General features: G+C 40.4%; 1 protein-coding gene across 1 annotated transcript in view; it reads left to right on the top strand.

Annotated features, from left to right (window-relative positions):
• cacna1g (calcium channel, voltage-dependent, T type, alpha 1G subunit) overlaps positions 1 to 15621 on the top strand; it is a 268885-nt gene extending 253264 nt beyond the window's left edge. Inside the window, exons 34-36 of the mRNA XM_073490161.1 lie at positions 6985 to 7186; positions 7322 to 7491; positions 14096 to 15621. Of these exons, the coding sequence (XP_073346262.1) occupies positions 6985 to 7186; positions 7322 to 7491; positions 14096 to 15127 (1404 nt within the window). The 3' untranslated portion in view covers positions 15128 to 15621. The remainder of the gene's footprint in view (positions 1 to 6984; positions 7187 to 7321; positions 7492 to 14095) is intronic.
• Positions 15622 to 21481: the final 5860 nt, after the last annotated feature.

The following is a 21481-nucleotide window of genomic DNA, read 5'->3' as shown; positions in this document are numbered from 1 at the left end:
CTGGTCATCCAGGGTTCAATGGAGGGAGAGCTGAGTTTGATGGACAACCTGTCCGGCTCTATCTGCCACTACTACGCACTGCCCCCCAAGCCCAGCAAGCACAGCAGCGACAAGAAGGTCAATAATCACCAGAATGATGACTCACTTCCTCCATTTCATACATATAGTGGTTCTTATTTCTCTCCAGTGTGTAGGGCTGCACAAGTAACCATGAGAAAATGAAAATTGTGATGCAGTAGTTTCTGCTGTAGTTTATGAATATTAAAAACAAAATCCAGAAAGATTACAGATAATCTTGTTTTTCACACAAGGTAAAATACAATCATATCCCTTGTTTGCAATTCCAACGTAGTTTGAAGCAAGGACATTCTTAAAGCAAGTGATGATGCCTTTAAAAAAGGGTCAGTTCACCCAAGTTACAAAAAATCAATTTTTTCTCAGTTAGTGGTATCTAACCATGCAAATAATTTTGCCCAAAAGTTCTGATGTATCCATCTTTTGATAAATTTATGCTTCTAACCGCAACGCAATGAATTGAGTTTTTTTGTGGTTGTAGTTATGCTTACAGCCTTTAATAATGACGTGTCAAAAATTTAACAGCAACAGTCAGAAACAAGGTCCCGCTAGTTCAAGATAATCCGCAGACCTCACTGGAACTACTTTCTGCCAAAGACATAGTTCGTATGAGAACTTTCCACAGGCTGTTCTGTTGATCATCCAGATGATCAATGGGGACACTGACTCTAGAAAGAGATGTTGCTGTTTTAGATTTCATTTTCCAGCGCTGTGAAAAGCACAAACACAAATTTGTTGACCTCCATGGATGAAAAAGAATCAGTCTTTTTTTAAACAGAGAAGCTGTTGTTGCTAGAATAATATAGTGCCAGTAAAATTAAGATCCTGGTCGGCAGATGCATTATTTAGGTGTATTGATTGAGTAATTAGGTGTATAGGCCTGGATATTTATTTTTTTGGTTTAGTGTGCATCTTGCACTGATATAGTTTGGGTGATATATTTATATTATTTTTACTCTACATGTTTTATGTCTATCATTACGCATGGTAGGACCTTGTTGACCATTACATTTCTCTTTAAATTAAACCATTGACTGGTTTGTTTATGTTGATTTAGATATCACATTAAATCTGTTATATAAAAACAACCTTGGGGTTAGAACCCCACAAGGGTTGAAGATATAATATGTAACATTCCTGCATTAAAATGTAAAAAAAATGACTCAACCTTTTTATATATATTTTGTTGAGTTATATAGGCTACTCACACTTTACCAAAAGTATGCAACTTTGTTCAAACCCAGAGAAATCTTTAATTTTACTCAAGGTCATGTTGTGTTTCCTTGGTCCCCTCTCACTATAACTTCCAGGAAACATCAGGTGATACGTCATACAGAAGAAGGAAGTCAGCAAACGCGACGAAACATACTTGAATAAAACTTTTATAAAATACCTTGTCCATGAACATTACTGCCCGAGTCACGTCAGATAGATTTTTGTCTGATGTTTAAAAAAATGAAGACAACAACTCATGATCGCACGCTACTTCACTGCGTCATCAAACTACATGTTTTGTTTTCATAGCTTTGATTAAGAGATCCCTTGTGGCAGAAATTACATACTGTACTTTTATCCAGATCAATCTAAGAGGTCGGTATGAAACAAGACAAAACAAAATTCAGCATTGAAGTCAATCAATTTTATCAATCATTTCTTGAGATTATTCTGACTCATAGACATATGATGCAGCGTTGCAAGTATTTCAATGAATTTGGGCGAACTGACCCTTTAAATAAGGCAGATTACTCCCCATGTAGTAATGGAGATGAGCTTGGACTCTTGAAACAACAGATTGTGATTGAAAACTATCTCACCTCTGTTGGCACAATTTACCACTTGTTTTAATAAAAATGAAACTCCATGAATGAATACCAGACCAAAGTACTTAAAGATGGATAACAATTGTAGAGTACAGGATCCCTGGCCTACAAAGTAAAAGTTAGTTGGCAGGATTTGGTACATTCTGTCCGTTAAAACTTCATTTCATAAGATTTAAGAAAAAGCATGCTAATGTGATGTTTTGAACATGTCGTACAGCCCTACAGCCATTCCCATTTTTCGTACTGGCATTTCTCCACATTAAATATTTTTCCCGTTCTACCCTGCCCTGTTGCCCACCACAGTGCAGTGCGTCATATCCCGCCTCAGCTATGATCTCATCCCCCTGCTCACGTCTCCACTCACTTATATTCATTCATGCTTGGCAGGGTTTTGGTCTGGTTTAGTAGCCTCATTGACATGGTTCAGAGTTCAGAGTCTTTGCTCTGTGTTTGCGTGTACATGCAGCATGTTGTTATGTTCATATGTGAATCCCTACTCTGCCAAACAAAGTAATTAACCCACCAGAGCAAGAGCTCACACTTTTACACACAAGTCTGCAGAGTAATGGCACAGTCAATAAGCTATGGATCACTGAGTCACTGAATAATGCATCTGGGTGTCTCTTTTCCTCAATTGAAGGCAAATCTGGACTGATTACATTACCATCGCAAAACCCCATCTTCTAAAAGCTTTAAATGGGTTGGAGATGTCGTTATTAGGCGCCATAGGCCACCTCTCTCCTCCTGATACGCTGGCAGAAATGTTTTCCATTGAGTTTCGGCCCCTGCCCCTGTCTCCGTGGATGGCCCATTTGCCTGTCAGAAAGCATTTCTCCTGTTAAGCAGGTATGAGGCCAAATATACAGAAGCCAGCGATGCTCAAGGCTTCTTAACACTTCAGGAATGAAAACTCTGCAGAGCTGCTGGATTCAGTGATGTGAATTAACTCAAAACTCCATCCTGGATTCAGCAAATTTAGCTGTGTAGGCACTTAGAGGCGTTAAAATTAAGCCTCCACCATTCCAGGACATACAATATAAATGAATCCCCTCCTGCCTGCTTGTTCATTGTCATTTCATGACATTAAACAGTTTGTCTGTTGCTCAGAATCATCACGCTGTATGTTTTTGTGTGTGTGTGTGTGTGTGTGTGTGTGTGTGTGTGTGTGTGTGTGTGTGTGTGTGTGTGTGTGTGTGTGTGTGTGTGTGTGTGTGTGTGTGTGTGTGTGTGTGTGTGTGTGTCTGGACCCTGATGTAATGTTGCTGTTGGTAACCCCATAATTCAATAGTAGCAATACAGTCTAAAGGTGAGAAAAAATCCTCATGTGGTTTCCAGCCTTTAAATGTTGCTTTGTCTTTCTGTCTTTTTTGTTGCCCTGCCACATACTTCCAGTTTTATGTGTTGTTTCAATCATGTATTGTCCTGTCAGTGGCAGGTCTTCTCTGTGTATAGCGTCCTTCATTTTTGTGTGTTGCACGGAGCGTGCGTTTGTTTTCTCTGCTCACCAGCCGTTGTCTCTTCCTGCCTAGATCCCTCTAGCGGAGATGGAAGCTCTGTCTCTGGCCTCTGAGAAATCCTGGTCCCTAGCTCTGACAGACGACTCGGCCCCCGACGATATTAACCCCCTCTTTCTAACCAGTCTGGAATGCAATGTACTGACAGTTCCTCTCTTTCTCTCTCTCCATACTTCTTCCTCCTCTTCCCCTTTGCAGTATCTTGTAGTGTTTCCTCTCCCAGGCCACTTTCAAAGTCTCTTGTCCTCCCACTAGTGTCACACACTGGCTGTCACAGTCTTAGGTTGACAGAGGGAAACCAACTGGATTAGCTAAACAGCTAGTTTGGATAAGCCCCAGCACAACTAAAAACATTTGAAGCAGCTTCATCAGATTTTTAATATTAATAATGGATCACAAGTCTGTTTGTATGTGAAAGGTATCTCCTACAAATGAACCCAGAGAGCAGTATCCCCAACACCGCTGTTTTCCAAATGTTAAAAGCTCTCCAAAGCCAAAAGTTTTTCAGCTGATCATTTTGGTTTTCTGACCCATTACTGTTTGAGATCACTCTCTGCTTCTGGTTGAAAATGCACACTATAAACTGAGTCTACAGTACCTACCCATCACCAAACAGCAGAGTTAACAATTAGCTGATGAATATAATGGGGCATTTAGCAACTACAGCTCTGTCTGAACAGAGACCGAAATTTTACTTAGAAAGTAAAGGAGGCCAAGGGCACCCCTTGCCCCTACTATCAGTGTCCCAATTCTTGTTGGGATTAGAGGAGTAGGGTGAGGTGTCAGGGCTTCATGGCACACAAAACAATTTTTTTTCAGAGGCACACTTCAAACCAAGGGTTATGTGAACTCTGTTGTATTATGGTCCTTTTGTTTGTAACATGCATACAACAATCACTACTAGTTTGCTGATGTCTCTCTAGCTAACTAGCTAGCTAGCTAGCATTACATTGTTATTGCTGATTTATGTGTGACAGACCCATTTAGACGTATTTCAACATTGCATCACTGAAGTCCAGCGTGAAATTGCTGCACTTGGTACCGCTCCACTAATCAGTGCAGACTGGCAGCGTAGGAGCATAGAATGCTAATGTTAGTTTATAAAGCACCGGTGATGGCCAGGTAATGAAGCAGTGTTCTTTTTCATTTAATGATGTGATTGAAAGTGTGAAGTTGTGAACAAATTGCGAGCATCCATGCTTTTCTATCTCCATCAGATAAATGGCAATTAGCATTGTGATAATACCAGGATGGCCACAGTATTGCAAATTACCACAGCTGAAGACATTATTAGAAACCACCAGTCACCATTGACAACAACTGTGAGGGTTTCAAGAAGTCATCTTATTTCATTGGAGGGAATATCAACCATAACCCTTTCTAACTCTGTTGTGAGGGGAGAGGGGGGCACTTGAAAACGAGGGTCAGGGGTAAAAATTGGAAATGGGATTGAGCCTTAAACTGAGCCAATCTGATGACTTTGTGATTCTTCCACTGGGAGGCAGTCAGACATTTACAAATTCTAACTGTTCTATAATTACTTTATACAACAGCTGCAAGAATATGTTAACACTTTATTATACAGGTCCAATAGTTTCCTATAATTTCTTATATGTAACTATTTGTAGGACATTTCCTGGAAACAATTGTGTAATCTGTTATTACTCATAGGGGCAGTGAAGACACCCAATTAAGTGATTTCATTGAATCACTAGTAAAACTTTTTAGTCTTTTAGTCACTTTACAGCAGATCAGCTGAACATGGGAAATTGATTCTTCTAAAAGTAACCATACAATTCAACATATACAGAGACTTAATTATCCAGTAAGAAGTGAGGAATTAATTAATATTTAGTTGGGATTAAAAGATGCTTATAAACTAAACACAACTGACTGAACTTAAATAACTCAATCATAACTTTGTCTCTATTTTCTCTTTAATTAGTCTGAACTTACATAATTCTTTCCAGAAAACTTCTGAGGAAATAGCAGGAAATTACACACCCATGAAATAAAGTGTTATCCAATATACTTATAGCAAAATACAAGTATTCATCTTGAATACGTGTTTGATTGGCTGGCATGTGGGTGTTAAAATCATATATCAAAAACACTTAAAAAAACACTTGAGGATAATAATTGAGGATCTACAGTCAAACCACCATTATAAATCAGTTCTTGAGCACACAAACTATTGCAACAATCTTTAATTTATGCCCCATGTAAAACAAATCGAGCCAACTGCATTAAGTGGTCATGATATAAGCACAATAATGCATTCTGAAAGTCTTGATTCAGAAAATAATGGACCTGCTGGAAGGAACACCAAATCATAGCGTCACCACCTCAGCCATTATTTTCTCTTACCAGGACACTTCATCATGCATTATGTATGCATCCTTTCCAGAATTAATCTATACATCCCTCAATGATACAACCTATCACAGAAGACTCATTGAGGGAAAGGTCATCTTCTCCTCTAAATTGAAAATGAATTGAATGTCATCTGGTTGTCACGGTAAAATTAACAACCAGTTTGGCTCATTAATGATCACAATGCTTCCCTGTAGTCACATGTCCTCCCCAGAGAGGGTCACTGTAACCTTGGCCCATGCTGCACATCCAACGATGCAGTGAGATCGATTTATACACCATCAGTCTCAGAAACAGGGAAGCCTGGCCAACACATGACAAGAAATCACTGTTGATTGGATTGTGCTGGGACAAATCCAAAGTAAAGAAGGGGGGTGAGTAAAGAGGTAGAGCAGAACAAGAGGCGTTGAAAGACCCTGGTGAATATAACCATGTGCCCCCAACTTTCTCTTCTCTTTCTCATTCCACCTTTCCAGCCTAATGTGTGTTACTCTCCAGTCCAGTCCAGTCCAGTCCAGTAGAGTAGTGCGCCTCCTTACCTGCCAGTTTGCAGTTTTTTCTCCTTTGTCTCTACTCTTATTTTCTCTCTGTCCACTCTCTGTCCTTTTCCCTCCTTTTTTCCTCAGTTTTATGTCTTTTTCCTATGTGCTTTACATGTGAGTCCATGTCTTTTCTCAAAGTCCTTTCCTATCAGTCTTCTTCTGTGTTTATACTGTCTTATGTCCTCTACCGTTGTTGTAGTATTTTTTAATCCTATCTGAGTTGTCGTGTGTTTGCCACTGGGTTGTAAAGCGTGCTAGAGCTCCAGTAGCTCTGTGATGAATGTGAACTGTTATGGGTCAGGTTGCAGGACACTGCCCCAGCTGACACACAATCACGGAGCAGGCTTATGTAAACATACACAACTGCATGGGTAAATGTAGACACAAGTGTCTTACACTTGAAAAGAAAAGAAAAGAAACTGCTTATAAATTTCACCCTAGCATGGTCTTGTTTCTGTGATCTGTGGCAGCTCTGTGCCATGCAAAGATCCTGTTTGTTTTCTGTGTATGCTGAAGACTACTGCCTCTTTGTTCACATTGTGTCTTAAAAGATATCAACTGTGAATGCATTAAAAAAGAGTGTGAAAGTGGTTGAGTTAAAGACTAGCCCCAGTCCTTCCAACTCCAGAGGGACCCTGACTCTCTTCTCTCTCTCCCTAGCCTGAGCAGCTTGATCCTGGGGAGCCACTGGAGGGCAACCTACTGAGTGTAAGGAAGCCTGCAGTGGGACGCACACACTCCCTGCCCAACGACAGCTACATGTTCCTCCCCCCACAGTCCTTTGGCCAGGCAGCTCCAGCACAGCTTCTAGCACAGACACAGGGGCCCCAGCACATACTGGGCACCCACAGGGCCCAATCAGGTAATGTAGGATATGCCATTTCATTTCAAATAGATATCACACGAGAGAAATGTGAGGCCTTGATGATATGCATAATGCAGGTTGACTAAAGGGAGGTTGACTGCCAAATCACTCACTGTGCTTGGTTGTGTGCAGGCTCCAGTGGCTCGGTGCGTTCACAACCGGAGGAGTTTTCCCAACAGCTGACCGTTCCCACAGACCTCTTCAGACCCATCAGCCCCCACAGCCACTCAGACTCAGAGAGTATACCACGACTACCGCCTCCAAGACGCACACACACATTCAGCCGTACGCTCCGCAGACAGGTGACTAAATCACAATGTTTCAGATTTATACTTTTATGGTCTTTATATATTGTTTTGTTGGTATCTGTACTGTATGTGAGGAAAACTGTGTTTAATGTCAGTGGTATTCAACCATGTGCCATTAAGACCCATTCATCTGAAGTTTTTATTCATACCAAGCACTATAGAGGCTGATTTTACTGATTAAAGAACTTTCAAGTAGATACAAGAGGCTGATCTTTGAGGCAGCTGCTGGAGTGTGAAAATGAAAACATATGGTTATAATTACAGCAAATGTGGCTGCTATTGGGGAAAAAAATAGATTTTTGAAGTGTTAATGTTGGAAAACTCATAATTTATATTATGGCAACAAAGAAAAGAAAATAATATTTTGAAATGATATTCTAATATTTCATAACTAAAACTATAATATTATGAGAAAGATGTAGTAGTATTTTGGGAGAAAGGTTTAAAGGTGCACCATGTTCTTTCTGGGAAGAAATTTTAATCAGAAAAATCTGATTTTCAGGCAATTTCATACTGTTTTACTTTGTTTACATTTGGCGGACCCTGCCACCTTTCTAGCTTCAAACAGTGTTCTGGGGTCCTTATTTTCCTCTGACAAACAGTTTGTTTATTCAGTTATGAAAAAATATATATATTTCGAGTTTGTATCATTACCTCATTAATATTGTAAATATTACAATTCTGTGTTAGAATTTCTTTTCCAAAACTAAATAGTGCCCTTTTAAATATTGATAACAGTATAATTCCACCCAAGGTTTGTGAGAGCAGTCTTATCAGCTTACTCTATATGTCAAAATGAGGGATTTGAGGTTCTGAGGTTAACCTTTTCAGCTCAAAATCCAATCCCACTCAATGTGAAATTTGAAAATGAGGCTAATCGTAAACTAATCTGCATTTATACTGGGCATATAACTTTTATTTGTTTTCATCAATGACCTAGCTTAGTACAGTTGGTGTTGTACAAATCTCAAATGAAGGCCCATGCTTGTCTCTTTGGTTCTGCACCAATTTTTCTTTTTTTTTTTTGAGGTACACACTTCTGCCAGCACATGTGCGTGTATGTGCTCAACTGGTGACATGATGGCTAGTTTAGCTTTTTTCTGTTTATTTAATTACCTATGATGAGAAATAAGTAGAAATTTACCACTCTAATATCACAAATATGCCCCTCAAAATCTTGATTTTACGACAATAAAACAATCACCACCATGGTTTTAACCAATAAAACAACTTCTGAGTGACATAACTGGGTGTGTGTTGACACAGTGGTTGATTTCCGCCAGAAAGCGGGGCCAAAGAGCTCAGAGATCAAAACACAAACTAACACTAACTAAGAAAAGCAAGTATGTCAGTGAGTAATGACCTATAAAGACAACAGCTGATGTGATATCATAAGATGCTACTACCTTATTGTTATGGCTCTTAAAATGACGACCTTATTCTTATGATAAAGTGACTTATTTCTCATGCAACTTAGACTTTATTCTCATACGATATAACTAGCTTCTCGTAAAAAATGCTTTTTCTTAAAATGCTGCAAGTTAATTCTTGAAATCTATGATATTTTCCCCAATTGTGGCCCTAGACCCTGTCCCACAGAAATAATGGCTTACTGCTTTCTTAAATCTCTTTCCTCATTCCATGTTCTAAACAATTTCACTTTTCCTCCTTCTTCTTTTTTCCCTTTTTCCTTTTATCTACTGCTACCTTATCTGTTGTCTCATTCTCCATACTGTATCTGTTATTCTCTGATCTCAGCTCAGTTGGGCTCAAAAGCCACCTGACCCTGAGCTACTTCTCAAACACAGATACTCCTGTTTCTGAAACAGCAACAAACAGCAGATTCTAGCTACCACTGGGCCTTTCAGAAACACTGGACTCCATATTCATCTTTAAAGAGACAGACAGACTAACACACTCACAGGCTACCCTCCTCCTTTCCCTTTGTCACTCATAAACTTTTGGTCAACTGCTAAACATCAGCCACAAAGCATCTGACACTCTCTAAACAGGTAGCTTGGCCTGTAGGAAACTGTAATACTTTTACATTCTTATACGAGCGGCAGGAGCTTGGTGTAACATTGTAAGGAGGCCTATTTGGTAGTTGAGTTATAGAATGTATTCAAGCCAGACAAATGTGTTATTTGGCTGAGAAATTTACCCACAATGCAGTGCTCTTACTACACTACAAACTAAACAACTCAGGGGATTGCTACAGCACAAGTGCTGTCCATATGCATTTGGCCATTTTGTACACACAGTACCACAGTGATAGAGCACTTGTGAATTTTTTATTGATAAGCTTAGAACTTGAAACGTTCATAGTTGTTGAGTACAGTAGTTTTTGTACTTAACCTGATTTTGCTTCAAAAAGTCTGACAGGGTGATATTTTCTAGTATTGTTATAGTACGCACTCATATTATTTGTGACTCAGTGTTTTATTGCTGTGGCTGGTGATTGGCCTGGCCTGGTTGTGATATCTTTGACCACTAGGTGTCTCTGTGGTCACGTAATTCAAACTCATGCAGGGAAACCCATGATTCCAAACTCAAAATGCTTTATCCTAAAACTCATGCAAGTCTTGTTTCCTCATCTCTATAGATTCAACATATTCTCATTGAACTGATTCAACACAATTATATTCAAATACTATTAATTTGTGGTCTATGAGGAAAAAGTCATGAGTTCATGAGGACATGTTATGAGTTTAAGCATCCATTGTGCTTACTAACCCTTCCTCTCCTACAGTAGCAACATATTATGTTTACCCTCTGACTTTTGGCCTCACACCCTGTAGATGGTTTTATTTAGAGGTAAGGATGACAGCACGGAGAGACTGATCGGAATTTGGTTGAAAATTAACTGAAAAGCATGTTGCTGATGGTATACAGGGTTTTGTGTGAATGGTCAAAGGTTAAAGGTCAGTTTGTCTGGCTCAGGGTTCACTGTGTCAGCCAGCACTCAATCAGCTAAGTCCTTCTGTCCACCTAAAAAAGTAGTGTTCCTGGGACACATGAGAAGAGCAATAAATATGAGCTGTTTTCTTAAAAATATTGATCATGTCAGCTGGTAGCCAGTGAAAAAAACTTGTTCAGGGCTCTGAGGAAATGACAGGTGCAAAACATAGTGCACAAAGATTATACATATTAAAATGTATACCTTTACCCTTAATTATGGAAGTATAGTTGTTACATCTTGTGAAACACAGTTGGCTATTTGTAACTATTTTTGATGGGTTTTTTTTTTTTTTTTAGTACAAAGTTAAATTACCACTTTAAACAGTCAACTAAAAATTACAGTATATGTAGTCTTTTGTGAATGGAGTGAATGTGGAGATTGGCCTTAACTGATGTTATAATCCTGGCATGAATTATTAGCCCAGTCTGCCTGATTGTAACATGATTTACAGGAAAATGTCACAAGTCTATACACATTTCTTACCAACAATGTGAAGGATTCTTAAAAGCAATGTCATTTTGGTCACATTCATAATCAATATAAACGATAAAATATAGCTTGAAAATTGTTCAAAAGAATCTTAAACATGATGTTGAGAGTGTTAGGGTAGTTTGAGAATGATTTTACATTGAGATACATCCTAGGATGCACTGGGACACATCATCAGTGATGTTTCCTGAGATCATCCTGTGATTCGGGGTCATTCAACATTATTTACCCCTTGGCTTATATCCCAGCATTACTGGCCCATGGGTCACTCCTACTGATCCAAAGCTATCTAGAGGCCCTCTCTGTGGCCTCCATGGACTTGATGGCTTTCCTTTTTGAAGCCCCAGTGATGCCAAGCAGAGTGTAGATCTTTTGGCATAGTGAGGGGCCAGAAAAGCTTCTAACGCCCCTCTTCAAAGGGCTCACAGCAAGCCTTCCAGCCTCGTCTCTGGCACTGATCCACCAGCTCCTCCTTCTTGGACAGCTTTCACTTAGTTACCTCTCCCATATGGTCCTCCCAGGGAACTGTCAACTTTATAAGGAGCACCTGCTTTGACAAAGCTGATGATAGCACCACGTCGGACCTCAATGGAGTTATTATGTGACAACTCCATGTGAAGAACTTGAGCTGCCTCCCCAAGTCTACTCACAGTTCCCAGTTTGATGCAAAGGAGAGCAGAGCTAATGCTGAGCTGCTGATCTGGCCTGTGCTTTAGGCTGCTCCCCAGCCCTGACGAAGGCAATGTTCTTCAAGTGTATGTTCAAGTGAACCTTTCCCAGGGCACAGATGACGTGTTAGAGAATCACTCTTGAGCCAGATTTGTATGAGCCAGGTTCTGTCAGATATCCTACCAAGATATCTTCCTCTCCGGGTTACCCTCCTTGTTTATGCTCACTACTGCCCAATGCCCACCACCCTGCTCCTGTTCCCGTTCCTCTGCAACAAATGCCTAGATGTACTTCAGGAAAAGATGTCGTCTTTCTTTGCCATGGGCCATATCATATCAAGGGTGGGATGACTTCTAACTTTGCCCATTCATTGCCTCTGTACCTGCAAAAACCTTGCGTCCTAGAAACTCAACCTTCCCAAAGGGTTAAGCTATTCTAGGCCCTGGAGGATCCACCTACAACCAGGCACTGATGTTGTGATGACAATGAGGCCATCCAAAGAAAGCTCTGATGGGGGGCAGCAGAACACCCAATTTGGGTAGAGGGCCTCTGCACTCAGTTTCCGCCGCTTTGACCACCATGTTTTTGGCAAGGCCAAAGACAATAATGGTGCACCCAGTCAAGATCCCCTATTTGAATCGGTGCCAGTCTAATTTTGTATTCCCAGAAGTGACACTGAGCCTTAAGTTCCCATAGTAGATCAGGATAGTGTTGGTCCAGGGTATTCTCAAACAGCTTGTTGGAGTTTGAGCTGTGTGCATTAGTGAGGTCAAGCCAAGGCACAACTAGGTCTCCCTTCCCATTGTAAGCCTCCCTGATTAGCTAGATGACAACTCTGTTGTGCTCTAGGCATCCTGGAATTTCAGGGTTGCCACCTCTTTGAACCAAGGTGTCAATTTAGCAATTCTTTGTTAGGAAGTATCCTTCTGTATAGACACTAAAGAAGATTTTGCCTTCCATGCTAAGTAGCAAGATTGTTCTGAACTACTCCAGCGTGGAGGAGTTCTCCTTAGGTATCTAGATGCCCCCTGCCCACCTCCACTGGTCTGCAACACTTCACCCATGCCAAATCACTCACAGGATCTTCCATAGGATTCTGAAGAGCTTTTGGCAGCACTTGTACAACTCATAGGCTACACCACTGGGTCACTGTTTGATGCCATTTGTCTGCATCTCCCTTTGCTGATGATTCTGGCCATATCCTTGTCAACTGTCGCACTCTTTGCAACTTACCAGGGGTGGAGCCTGTATGCTGCCCTTCACTCCCCTGCACCATGCAATTAATTTGGTCCTGATGGATTTTAAGGCCACACTTGTTCATGCAGACCTTGCCGCAAATGCATCTTGCAATTTTTGTCATCAATATGAGGTCGTCATCATTAGGTCTGTCCTAAACCCCGTCTCTCAGGCTCGCCTGGGAGTATGTCTCTTTGGGTTGCTTGGTAGCTTTGTTGGGTTCTTTCTCATGGGGGATGCAGGTTGGGTGGCAAAGGGAGCTTCCTGCCCTGGTTGCTGTCTTTCCGAGCTATCAGCGGTCTCTCCAACTGTCAGTGATCTGTTTTTGCTGCTCACACAGCCTATTCCTGGGTGTCACTGGCTGATACAGCTTGAAAAAAAGATACATCGTAGGATGGGCTGGGACACATTACCAGTGGTGTTACAAGTAGTTCATTTTAATCAACAAGTCCCTTTAAAGACCCCCTGCAGACATGTTTTAAGACAGACATGGGTTTTCAACAAATGAGTTAAATTTACAACTTGTTTTGGGGATTTTTAGTGTTTTAGTTTTACATATTAAGGTTACTTTTGCTCCTTCTCCATCATTAAAATATGTCCAGGATTTATTCATATGCAAACTTGTATTTATTCATTTCAAATGTTTTACTGCTTGACACAGCAAGAAATTCTCCCCCTTCAGCTGATGAATGTGAAAACAACCTTCCAAGTTAATGCATTATTCTGTATTCAAACATACAAGTGATGTAACAATAATTAATTCTAGAGTTGAGGGGAACCATAACAATAACAAATATAAATAGTATTATCAGAAGTAAATATACAAAATAATGGCTCTGCCACAACAGAAGCACTGCACAATAAATAAATGAAACAAAAACAAAGGTTGCATCCAATAGTCTCACAAGTTGTTTATGACTCACTCTTTACTAATTTTAATAAGGAATTCGATCTGCCATTGAGTAATGCAGTGCAGCATCTGTGTTTCCATGTTATACTTCATAAAAGGCATCATAAGGTTAAATTGGAATTGCAACATTCTAAGATGACCAGCACAGAGACTTTGGGAATATGCTGGCCATACTGTGAACTTTGACCCAGACTACTGCTTCTCATCCTCATTGACTCACACTAACTAGTCTCCCCCTCTCACCCCCCCTCCCATCCATTCCATTTTTTACCTCCATCTCTTCACCGCTCTCTCCTAAATATATCCCTCTCCTACCTCCATGCCCCGTCTTTCAGGTTGCAGTGTCTACTGACTCTCAGGAGGCTCTGTGTTCAAATGGAGGGGAGAGCAATGAAGGACTTGTGAATGTGGCGTCTCTGAGCCTCCCTCCATCCCCTTCCACCTCCTCCCCCTCCCACTCCCCCTCACCCTGCTCCCATCATCATCAGCAACCTGCTCTCTGCCTGGTCCCCCCCACACCAGGCGCCTCCCCTAAACCATCGCGCCCCAGCAGCGTGCACACCCAGCTCCATGACCAGCAATTCCTCACCTCCTCCTCCCCTTCCTCTTCCTCCTCCTCTTCCTCCTCATTGCCTCCTCCGCCCTTACCAGCCAGGCCGCATCCACAGGAGGAAGCCTCAGAGGATCAGGAAGTATCCCTCATTATCCATGCAGGGTTGACTTGCAGTGATGACATCATGACAGAGGACAGTGGCGCTGGCAGTAATGAGGGTTACAGCCGCTACGCAGGACAACAGGAGAGCCAGAGTCCATGTTTGAGGCAGCTGAAGAGGTTCCACAGTGCTGACACGCAAGGCCAGAGCGTCCTCCTGCCCCGCCCCCGCCCTTACTCCTGGCTAGATGACCCACGACGCCACTCTGTAGAGGTATGCTCCTCCGCAGAGTCCAGCCCCCAGCGCAGCACAGCCTCCACCTCCTCCGGCTTTGTGTCACGAGCCGACAGCTTGCAGATACACAGCCAGACCCCTACTCAGAGCTTGCTCCCCTCACCCCGACGCAAGAAGAAGATGAGCCCACCCTGCATCTCCGTGGACCCCCCTGACGGACTGGAGCCCCAGTCTGGCCTCTACCCAGGCCTGGGTGGACTTGGGGGCATGGGGCTGGGGGGATTAGGGATGCCCCCTCCTCTGCCCAGCCGGGACACCTGTCTGAGGAGGAGAGCGCCCTCCAGTGACTCCAAGGACTCCTTTGACCTGGGAGTTGGAGAGGGTTCAGGACAGGATGGAGGCTCGTCAAACCCCAACACCAACCCCAAGCTATTGACTCTTCCCAGTTTCTCTTTTGAGAAGACAAGCTCTGAGCACTGAACACTGAAACTCTAACACACAGATACACACATGCACACAGCCGGACGAACCCTCCACACACACAAACACACGATGCACTCTGTGTATCTGTGATGGTGATAGTTCTAGTAATAATGCTGTAGAGAGTAATAATGGTAAAACTACAACAAACAGTGAAAACATCCTTGGTTTCATAAGGAGTGCAGTACTGTAGTAGTGTGACCATCCCTTGTCTTTGTATTGTTACTGCCAAAACAACCAGAGAAGAAGAGAACAATGGAACAACAACACAAACATGACTGTTTCTCTTCTGCTATGCCTGCATGCCACTGGCTGCAGCATGACCCCATAACCTCTGGAGTGACATCAGTACCTGGGATCTGGCGGCCTCTGTGGTTGCTATATGAACTGCCTGGTGTCACACAGGGTGGGCTTTGCCCGGTCAGTGGAGGTACAAAGCAATATGAACGTTTTAGAGACACTATTTTCTTAAATTATTGGGCCATAGTGTTTGTACAGGATGTTGTTTTTTAATTTCATTTTAATTGTTATTTTCATGTCTTTTTTGTGATTTTCTTTTTTTTTTTGTCAAAATGGTTTGTCTTTGTCTCTTTTTTTCACTGTAGGATATTTCTAGCTTTCTTGGTTTACTGAGGAAAGTGAACGTTTTTCAAAGTGCTGAAAACCATGTATTTGTAGGAATAATATATAAATATATATATAAAAAACAAGTCATTAAACTGAGCTTGGATTTTTAAGCACACGCATTAGACAATGGTGGTTTGTTGGAAACATGAGAATGCAGTTTAAGTTTTTCATTGGTTGCTTGATTCTTTTGAGTGCCTACAGCCCTAAAGTCCTGTACAGACTGAAGAAATAGTTGGGAAAAACAATTTAAAATTGATTAAATGGTTGTTGTTTTTTTTACCAAATAATCCAGCGTTTAATGATTAGGTTTGTGTATATTTGCAGAAGATTTATATTCCTCTGGACAACAGATTGATGTCCATTCCACACATTTCATCTTGAGAGATGAATGGACTGTTACAGCAGAAACATGACTCTTAGATCACACAAACACACAAAATACTAAATCTGACCTCATGAGACAGCTGATTTTTCCACTGACATCTCAGGTGAGTAAAATGTGTGGTTTTCGTTGTAAGAATGGCTCATCATTAATACAACAATGTGGCCTATCTACATTCTGACCATATTACATGAGCAACATAGATTAACTGAGATCAAATCTGTCTTTATACCTGTTAATTAATGAGTTAAAGCGTAGCTACAGCAGCTGCTGTATGTGTTCAGGCTCTGAAGCTACACCATAGCCAACATGCTCCTCCTCAAAAATGTAACTATAAGTTGGTGCTACAGAGCTACACAAAGAGACAACTAAAACTGTAAGCCGTCAGCCTGGGCTACTTTTTTAGTTTCCTACGACAGGTTGAAGTCAAAGACTCAGTTATCTGCTCAAAGCAATCTCAACTGCAAACCTTCTGCTCACCATGGCCCTAGTGTCCTGTTCAGCATGAGACAAGCCAAAATACTTGAGTCTTATAGTTATATCAGTATGTTCATAGCTCATCGTTATCACAAAGTGCATATGTGAGAAAAAGTTACATAAAGCCTCTTGCGTCTCCAGGGGAAGCTGTGTTGAGTCTGGTTAATTGCCTCAAGTGATGTCACTTGAGCTGGCGTCAGTTGAGACTACAAGTTTGAAAATGAAGGAAGTCTCCCGCTGTGGAGTTAGAAAGAAGTGAGATTACAGCACCTCTGTCGCTGCTCCTCATCTCAGCTGGAGGCTTCAGGCTACACTGGCCACAACAAATCACCTGAATCTCCAATACAACTGTTGATGATCGAGTTGCATTGTGGGTGACGTAGGTTTTGACAAGGTATTAGACTACATGGAATAAAAAAGGCAATAGATCAGGTTCTGCTATTTTAATTGTTATCCTTTTAAAAATAAAAAATGTCCCACAGTGTTATGGGAATGTGATGATAAATCTTGATTACGTATGATAGAAGATGCAAGATCAGCAGTTTAAATCCAACACTAAACTATTGATCAAATCTACACCTTATCTTCAGTGAGACTGCAGGTAACCCTGCTGTATCATGCATAAGTTTAGTTTAAGAATAAGTTTGGCATAACTGAGAAAAAACATCCTTAAACAGAGATAATGGTTGGGCTTTCACCGCTATCACTTCCTTCACTTTCTGTGGAAACAGTGAGGAAAACAAATGGTTCAAAACATTATAGTTTTTATATCACTTTTTAATCACAAACTCAAACTTTTTTCCGTAAAAAGTTATTAACAACTTGTTTTTAAAAGTTGTTTAACTTTCAAGGAAAAACTGTAGAAGTTTGCTTTCACAGTAAAGAGGCCACCTTCCTTAAAATCTGAGATTAATAAAGGCTGCACACAGGAGGCAGCGCTTTAAAATGTCTGCAACTTTTGTCAGTTGTTATGTATTGTTGGTAGCAGCAGCAAGTTAAAGAGCTTCAGCTGTATATCAGATCCAAACTAATGTCTCGTTAGGTGTAAACATGTTCCCCCATTTGGAACAGGTCTCCTGCCAGCAATTGAAAATGTTTTTGTAATAACATTTTATTTTAATGTTGTACCATCTCATTCACAGATGCATAATTGCATAGTTGTGCAGCAGTGAGAATGTTCTAACACTGGTTGCACTCTGTATGTTACAGCACCAGTGTAATGACATACATCAGGAGATAAATGTGGTCGTACCCTAAAATGTACCGTCATGTTTTTAGAGTATGTAGTATACAGTTAAAGCAACATGGCAACACCAACCTGAACAGATGAGAATGCCACTAAACAAGCCATTAAAACATTATTATATAACAGTCAGTTCTCCTGTTAATGATCAGCATGAGTTGTCAAACAAGTAGTGCACAAATGATTTATATAAATGAGCAGATTTCATCTTAACTTTAATAATGTGTTCACTTAGAGCATGTAGGAGTGTGTGCTATTGTGTGTCACAGTGCATAATTGTGGGCTGCACACCTATTAAAATGCAGACTTGCTCTGGTAACAGTATATCCCTGTCAGGGTTGAAATTCAAATTAGCATCATGCTAAACAACTAGCAAAACTGAACAGTAAAGCCAATATACATTGTATAATTCATTTCCAATTGTATGCTACCCACTTTACAACAACAGCACTATAAGAGAGTTCAACATTATGTAATGCGAGCAGAGTTGAATTATGGACCAAATATTTTCACCAGAAACACTACACTACACGCATTTGTGTATATACAAATACAAATAAATAAGTTCTTACTGGCGCAGACAAAACTGATAGTTGAAGAAAACATATTAATCACCTTCTGTAGTCTTGAAATGCTGCTGCATTTGAAAAGTAATTTGATCTTCCACAGAGGACGTCAGCTGTGGTCAGCTTGGATTCACAGACTGTAAAGTGACAGCAAAAAAATAGAGAAAAGTGTCCTAACTCATCACAATGTCCATAGAAACTTTCTGGACTACTTCTGACCACCTCTCAAACAATCCATCTCTCATCACCGAAATCAGTAGGCTATATCTTAATGGAACCACAAATGTCTGTACAAACAATCATGGCATCCATCAAATGTTCACCCAGCTGACGTCTGGCAAAAGATACAGAAGTATCCTCTGCCGTACCACCAGACTACAGAGCAGCTTCTTTCCTCAGGCTGTGAGACTTCTTAACTCATCCTCAGCACTTCACCATAAATAACAGTTTTTCTTGTGTAACGTAAAGGGACTACAACTTGCATTTCATTGTACAATGCTGTGTTGTAAAATGAAATACTTAAGCTTGGACCGTCACACAGGCAAGAGGCATCCACACTGCTCAAACAGGACCACTGCAGTCAAGCAGGATGCCACTGCAATTTGTGTAGCCAAAAAAGCCTCCTTGGGTTTAAAAATATTCATATACTGTATATTTATGTATATATAAGTATTGACCCTCACCCATACAAAGCCTCTTAGAATTTAAGTTCATTTGGATGTTCAACTACTCAAGTGCATGAAAACTAAACTAAAACTTTTCTTTGCACATAAAAGAGCAGCAGCAGCACTCACATTGGCAGGATTCATGGACATTATCCAAGGTTTACAGTGTGAGTAAAACAACAATAATAATAATATTACACTGAAAATAAATAATACATTACATGCAAATATGTATATAGTCCTAATTTAATTAAATTAAATATTAATATAAATATTGTATGATATGTTAAAATGCTCTTCTCTCTATCGCACACACACACACACAGTCAAATGTCATGGAAACAGAATGACGTGCCAACCGAGGTCACATAAGGTCAGCAGACCATTCTGATTTCTCTCTTTGCACTTGGACACGAGTTGACCTGCTGTAAAACCTGAAGCCAAAAAAAACAAACTGTTGGAAAGCGAACACCTGGAGAACTGTAGAGGGAATCTGCTGGATCTACTCTGAATGGACCTCATCGGAAAACAGACTAGTAGGTTACTGAAATATAGTGGGAAATGGAACAGCTGGAAAATGGCTCTCAGTGGACCCCGCTGTAATAACCCACTGTTGGTGTCGCCGCTGTGGCGGAGAACGACCATGCAGGTAAGCTAACTTTTAAATATCTATGTTTCTTATGACACATTTTTTTTCATTCATCAAAGTTAAATCCTTAAAAACCTCCTTGGTTTAAACATTAATTTAAATTTTTGAAGTGGTCATTACGTGTTATTAGTGGGCCTGATGAAAAAACTACAGATTTGGTCAAAAGAGACTTTCACACTCCGATTTCTCCATGTACAATGATTATTTGATGGATAGAATGTATTGATTATCGCAGGACAGGTGTGGACTATACTAACAGTAGTGTTTTATTTTGAAATCACTGTTATTTTGGTTTGAGGGCAACAATGTTGGCAAATTTTGCATCGAAATTATTGTAAAAAGATGCCGACTGGGCCAAAATTCAAATAATGCCAAAAATATATTTGTCTTGTGCAGCATGGAGACGATGGAACTGTTAGGAGAATGTCAGCACATCAGGACATACAGGTGTAAACAAACATCTGGGCTTGATGACACTCGTCATCATAATATTAAAACAAGACAAAGACTATTTAGATAGTAAAAATACTACATCATTTACTTCGATAATACCACACTCTGAAAATAGTCCTCTACACTGAATAATTAAATAACACTCACTGCAGCTTTGAGTAAAAGTATGTATTATCAGCAAAATGAACTTAAAGTACCAAAGGTAAAACTACTCATTATGCAGTAAACATGTTTAAGGTTGAAACGCGTCGAGAGATGCCACCGCAGTAATGGTGACTTGTCAACTTACGTGTATCGGCTCATGTTTAAAATTAATCACAGAGCTGTCGAGGTTTTGATTTGCTATTTTCAGACATTAAGCTGCAGCCACAGCCTACAGGCTCGTGTCTACATTGTATAGCCAAAGCTATTTGTACATTATTGTAAGGGCTGGACTAATAACCAGGCAGCAGAGCGAAAGCTTAGAGTTATATTTTAGTATTTTCTACATTTATTATTTTCTAAAATTTCTTATTTGGGTTAACGTTAATATTCATTGATTTTAAGATTCTATAGAAAATATTCTATTCGATAAATATTGCTTGTTTATACCTCATTCTCCTCTGTAGGTCTACGTATATTTATTCCATCAGATGAAGTATACTGTTTCAAAGGAGGGAGGATTGTAGAGGAGACACTGGGCTGTCAGTTGTGACTGTGTCGCAATGGCAAAGGTTTACATGGCTAACAGGTCAGGTAGGAGGGCCCCCTATCAGAAGTTTACTCAGGGCCCCAGGGAGTTCAGGACAGCTTTATCACTGAGACTTGTCTGACTTATTATTTATGTTTCTTTCTGCTGAAGGAATGATGACAGGAAACCAGATGATACAGCTTCGCTGCTGCAAATGAAACGTGAAATGAAAAGATCCTGCAATGTCGTTATTTATTTAAAAATTCTGTTTCCATCACTCGGAATCACATTGGTTTGGCATTCATGGTGTCGATAAAAACAAAGAGGCTTGGTATGAGGACCACTAATACAAAAAGGCATTTGGAAGGGTCTGACTGTTTTCTTAATGTCGACACACTGAAAAGATATAGAGATAAGTTTACACAACTAAAAATGAAAACAAAAATACTGGTAAATACATACAGAAACTGAGAAGATGTAGAGATAAGTTTACACAACCAAAAATGAAAACAAAAATACTGGTAAATACAGAAACTGAGTCAAATTAAACAATACAATGAAAAAAATCATGAATAAAACACATTTTTTAAGTTGAATGAATGAAAATGTCAGCCATGATGAC

This window comes from Pagrus major, chromosome 20, assembly GCF_040436345.1.
Source record: "Pagrus major chromosome 20, Pma_NU_1.0".
NCBI lineage: Eukaryota > Metazoa > Chordata > Actinopteri > Spariformes > Sparidae > Pagrus > Pagrus major.
This window is presented reverse-complemented; position numbering and strand designations above follow the sequence as displayed.